This window comes from Bactrocera latifrons, unplaced genomic scaffold (genome assembly GCF_001853355.1).
Source record: "Bactrocera latifrons isolate USDA-ARS-PBARC rearing strain unplaced genomic scaffold, ASM185335v1 scaffold_49, whole genome shotgun sequence".
Taxonomy (NCBI): Eukaryota; Metazoa; Arthropoda; class Insecta; order Diptera; family Tephritidae; genus Bactrocera; species Bactrocera latifrons.
The window spans coordinates 20,400-26,199 of record NW_017537145.1 but is presented as its reverse complement, the minus strand read 5'-3'; the positions used below and the strand labels follow the sequence as shown (position 1 = coordinate 26,199).

General features: G+C 32.1%; 1 protein-coding gene across 8 annotated transcripts in view; it reads left to right on the top strand.

Annotated features, from left to right (window-relative positions):
- The window catches only part of LOC108973563 (semaphorin-1A), a 458,547-nt gene that overhangs the window by 447,675 nt on the left and 5,072 nt on the right, over positions 1-5,800 (top strand). For all 8 annotated transcript variants that reach the window (XR_001993734.1, XR_001993732.1, XR_001993733.1 and 5 more), the window contains one exon: positions 4,648-4,717. Coding sequence is in view for 1 of the 8 variants with exons in the window: in XM_018940915.1 (XP_018796460.1) it covers positions 4,648-4,717 (70 nt within the window). In the remaining 7 variants the exon portion in view is untranslated. Of the gene's footprint in view, positions 1-4,647; positions 4,718-5,800 lie in introns of those variants that run through there.

Sequence of the window (5,800 nt, the reverse complement as noted above, 5' to 3'; positions counted from 1 at the left end):
TTTGCATTATAATAGTTTCTTTTTTTGGCTTTAATTATACTTTATTTTAATGAAATTTTTATATAAAAAACACTTTTTTTTAATAAAAATCAACAATTTTTAAGTAACTTACAACGCGAAGGGTAAAATTTTATCATATTAAATAAGTTAAAATAACATATATCAAATATTTTTTAGCATCTATAGTTATGAAGCAAGTTTAAAAAGATTTTTCTAAAAAAAAAAAATTAAAAAACAAAGGAACTACAGAAATATGTACATATAAGCAAGTTTCGTTACAAATTTTCCGCATATTAGTCAGTTTCATTCATACTCTCGTTTAAACATTTCTGCTTTGCCAAATCAAACTTATTATTATTGCGTAACAAAAACAAAAAAATATATTGCATCATACCAAAAATGCATAAACTTTGCTGCCCCATACGAACAGCGCACTCATCTTCATACATTTTGTTCACACAAAAAATATATAAAAATAAATCAATAATTTTTTTGCATTGCCACCACACTTTTAATACAATTTTCTTTGCTCACTAACGAATGAATGCCATTGTCACATTTCTTTTCATAAATAAATCAAAAATAAAATTTCTTTAATAAAACTAGCGGAATGCAATTTAGTTTATGCAAAGTTAATCAAAACAAATATATATATTATATATACTCAAAGCAAACTAAACAATAGACAATCAAAATAGCAAAAGAAAAAACAAAAAACCAAAGAAATAAACAAGTTTTATGCAGAAAAATACTCAAAACTATAACTGAAACACACACATAAATAAATATGTATTTACCAACATGGACGCATTGTGGCGATTACCAATCGGTCAATTGGATTAGTCAGCCAACCCAACCGCTCACACGCCCCGAACTCTCAGCAATATGAACCACAATGTACCGCCTACTGCTCACTATTATTTAGTACGTATTGTTGTTTGTGTGTTATTGTTGTTCATGGATATGCTTATTGATTACCAGAATACATACATCTATCTTCTATACTTCACAGTAGTGCAAATGCATATAATTAGAAAGCAAATAACTGTGTATTGGGAAAGTTTTACAGCCACCTACCATAAGTACATACATACACATGTGCACATCATATCATATATGTTTGTATGTATGGGTGTAGGGCTGCATAGGTATGTAATGTATGCCTTACGAAACACTCAAACAAAACCTGAAATTCATTTTAATCTAATTTTGAAAAAATTTAAATTTTCCAATCCCGATTTCCGATCTAAATTAATTTCGAACAAAAACTAATTTTCACATTTAACAAAAAATAGATTCAATAAATAAAAAGATATTGAAAAAAAAATTTTTTTTTAATAAAATCGCAAAAGGCAAAGAAAAACTCTAAAATTCAGTTTCATTCGATAAATTGGCATTGGCTTCCTTTCCTCCACCTAACCTTTTATTAAGTTATATCCCTTTTGGAGCGTATAATTGCATACATATGTATGTGTTCTCAATTGTAGTTATGTTTTTTGTTAATAGTGAATGTCTTTTTCGAACATTTTACAAAATTATAGTTACATAAATGAGAAATAAAATTCAGTATTGAAATTATCTTCATTTACAGAAATGTATCTCTAACAGCTAAAACTAATAAAAATAGTAACAAAATAAATACCAATATACAATGTAATATATATGAGACAAATTCTAAATTGTATAGTGACCATTTGTTTCATGGCGAAAATATGTTTACTAATTTATAATAAAGGAACGCATGCATGTCATTACACCACGATTAGCCATATCAATAATATTATGGATATATTAAAATCGTTAACTTCGAATGTACCGAGGCCCTTCCTTATTGCACAAGGGCCAATCTTAACTACTTGTTTCCAGAATAAAATGTGATCTTGATCGTTTAGTTTGTAGTGGCCCGAACTGGAAAATTTCTTCGAAGTTTGTAGCGTTGCCTAAAGGGAAAAAGAAAAGGAAATGGTTCAAGCTTTCAGTTCAATATCTAAAACCTGAAGTAATATTTTACGTATATGCAGGTCCGCCCAATGGTAGTAATAGGCAGGTTAGGTTAATCTGGTAGGCCAATAAACTACGCATAGACCAGTTAGGCCCATCTCGATACCAGAAGTTCAAGAGAAGTAGTCATCATATTGTATGCTTTCGCTTGACGCGAATTTTTACAAACTCTGCGGCCGCATTATCGATACCTCTTCCAGTGTATCATACCGTGGCGACCTCAGATGCTTTCAGCGTAGTCTTGCCAAGTGCTCCATTGTTTCCCTCAGTCTCTCGTTCTGTCAGCCCCATCTAGCGGACGCGTGTCTCAACCCGACAGTGACCAGTTAGTATTCCCATCATGTTCCTAAAGTCTCTTCTATCGAGTGAAAATAAGAATTTTGTGTACTTCCGATCTACCGTTTTGCACATGACTTTTGCAGTTTTGTACTGAGGTAGCTTGTTCCAACGAGTTATGATTTTCTTTATCATGCTTCTGTCGAGATCGTCGTGTAGATAATGCATGGGTTTCCCAATGTTAATCATGTTTTCGGATGTTAGCCGTACACCATTCTTGAAAATGTCGTCCACTATTTCACTCCTTCTGGACAGTACATTCCCGCAACATCACCATCGTTCGTGTTCGAGCCATCCGTCCATTGATGTTTAGAGTGTTGCGTATTTTTCATGTATACTTTTCTTTACCAGTATAAAAGTTGTGTCATGTAGTCGGTGTTTGCCTAACCGCCATTATCTACCGAGCTTTGCCCGAGGGTTCTCCTGCCAGTAGTCGTCCACCTAATTTTGGTGCGCAGTTTTCAGCGAAGAAGGTCTATAGGTGGCAGGTTTTATACCAGTTCAAGAGCCGCCATTCTTAAAGCTCCCGTTATACAGCGCAGCGGGCCTCTGAACCCATTTTATTCGCCTCCGGTAGTTGGATTTCTGTACGCCTGTCCACAATACTATTGCACCGTAGAGCAAAATTGGTCTAATGGTAGTAACTAATAAACAAAAAGTGGTGATAGGTATCCAGTAGCGATTAATAACGTATAATATTGCATATATTTTTTGTAAATGAAATTCTTTTCCAGTCCAAAAGGACTATTTGGACAATAAAATTAATATAGAAGATATATACATTATGGCAAAAAAGTACCGAAAATTGTAAATAAAACGCCTTCAGCACCTTCAGCGAATTTTGTACTATCTCGTCGATCGACTGAAAACAGGATCCATGCAGCTGCAATTTCAGTTTGGAGAACGTGAAGAATTCACACGGAGAAAATTCGATGGATGTTATGACGCAAGCACCTCAATATAGACCCATAGAACTCATTATTGACCGTCTTTCGCTCGGAAACAAATTTACAATATTTTCTTGACAGAATGAATAATGAACGAAACCACGAATATGGAAAGAAAGGAGCAACACCTTGATTTTGAACGGCTTTGGCTTGGTTTTTTGGTTTCAGCTCGTTTTTTCCCCCTTAACTCCGATAATTCTTGATTTATTTTTATTTCTAACAAAATAAACCCTTGTCTCCTGCCGATGAGATGTATGTGGGAATGAAATTCGTACGATCAAGCCTGTCAAAAAAGGCTTGTTTATGGTACTCTTTTTGAAAAAAGTTCAGCTTTGTCGGGACGAGTCGAGCAAAAACGCTTTTCACACCAAAAATATCCACCAAAATCATTCAAAGAGACTCGCCAGTGATATCGAGTTCTCTTGTCATCTCTCTAACACTAGCCTAACGATTTTGAAATATCATATCCTCCACTTCTTTTTTAATATTTTCATCAGTTGAAGTGGTCGAAGGTCGTCCAGAATGTTTTCAACAATCTCTCGACCATCTTTAAAGGCTTTGTACCGAAAACGAAGTTTGATTAGAAATACAATATTTGAGACAAGTGCCTTGTTCGATAATTTTATCTCTTGTAACTAGTACACTACTAAAGTGTACCGACTCAAGCAGCTGCTGTAAACAAACTGGCTGAAAACCGCGTTCATATTTGGCATAAGAATTAAGAACAGTCCTACTAACTTAATAAAGTACATTTTTTTTTAAATATCTTATCATTTAAACGAACAATTTAATTATAGATTTCGTGTGCTTTTTGGTCCCCATATATATTAGACATTTTGCTAACTGATTGCAATAAGCAAGTAAACGGAATATATATAATTACTTTATCAAATATCCGATTTAAAAATTTAAGCAGGGGAAATATTGAAGATGAACTTAAATCCAACAATAGTCAAAAGCTCAAGTCTAGCTTTAAGTACATTAAAAATGAATGGAATTTTAATACTAAGACTTTATGATTGATTTCTTAGCAATTTCAAGTTAATTACATAAGTAGTTTGCACTTAATATTAAATAGTTAATTCAACGTTTTGCATTTGCGTAATCGAATTAAAGCATTACTAAATTTGCATTAAAAGCAAGCAACATATGCACACAAACTCAGCCAAACACACACATATACAAACATAAACGAGCACACAAGAACGTTCACGGCACAACGCAAAAAATAAAAAATAAAAAATAAAAAACAAAAAATATTACAAAAACATACCGAACTAGTTTTGAACATGTCAAATATACAAAGAAAACTGTTTTCTGTTTTTTTCAAATTTCAAATCAAATTTTCCCCCCTCACTCTCAGGCTGTAAACACAAATACACGTAACAGAAGTCTTGGTCGTTTAAGAAGGCAGCCGCCCCGTCATGGTATTGGTAAGTGCTCAAAACCACTAAAGAATTCATTATACTTGTTGCTTTTAACCTAAAAACTTGTTACAAAAACTACGTTAATGCGACTATGCAAACTCAACTACTTAATTACATACTCGTTTAAGTACTACTTGCATAGTGTTAATCATAATTACCACATATAATTACACCTTAGCAAGTCACTAAATTTGTTAAATTAACTTCTTCAAATCATAATAAGAAAAGTGTTTTATGAATTTCCCAACTTATTCACACTTTTTTCCAATATTTAAAAGAGTAATCACTAGTTATATATGTAATTATTAGTATTCAATACATAAATTCGTTTATATATAGAAAGAAGTTCAAACTTTTCACATTCACTCGTTTTACTACAATATTACATAAGTACAAAAAAAAAATTTTAAAAATATATATATATATGTATTTACTATGACAAATCTCTCATCTTCATTTGAAACTATATACCAATTACAACAAATCGCACACACACCGCTACAACCACACAATACTCTATATTTCCTCACCTATTTTCTATTTTGTAGCATTTTCCAATCATTTCCGTTTGCTCATTCGTTTATTTTTACCATTTTTCTTTTGCCATTTTCTCATCGTGTGCTAATTAGTAAAAATCCTTTACAAAAACAAAAAAATAAAATAAAATTGTCGCTTATCGTCTATGAAATGCTGTGAGATTATGTGAATTAATTAGCAAAGTAGTTTCCCCTAACCTCTTTAACTACATGTTGCATGTTGCAGCGAGCATCAAATTATTTTTAATTGTTTTACTACTGCTATGCATACATTCTTATTAAGAAATATGTAATATTATGCCAGTTTATGAAGTAGTGCTGGTTGCAACATGCCTATTTGTCGTGTAAGCCCTGTAAGCCCTGTAAGACCTAACTAATTGTTATTTTAAACGATATTTGTGCGATTGAAGGAGTGATAATTTTATGGAAGCGGAAGTAATGCTTACAAAAATAATAAAATAAATCGAAAAATAGAATTTCGAAAACAATTTATAAAACTCTAATTTTTTTTTAAAAGATTAGAAGCAAAAAGGAAAAATAATAATAAAAAAAT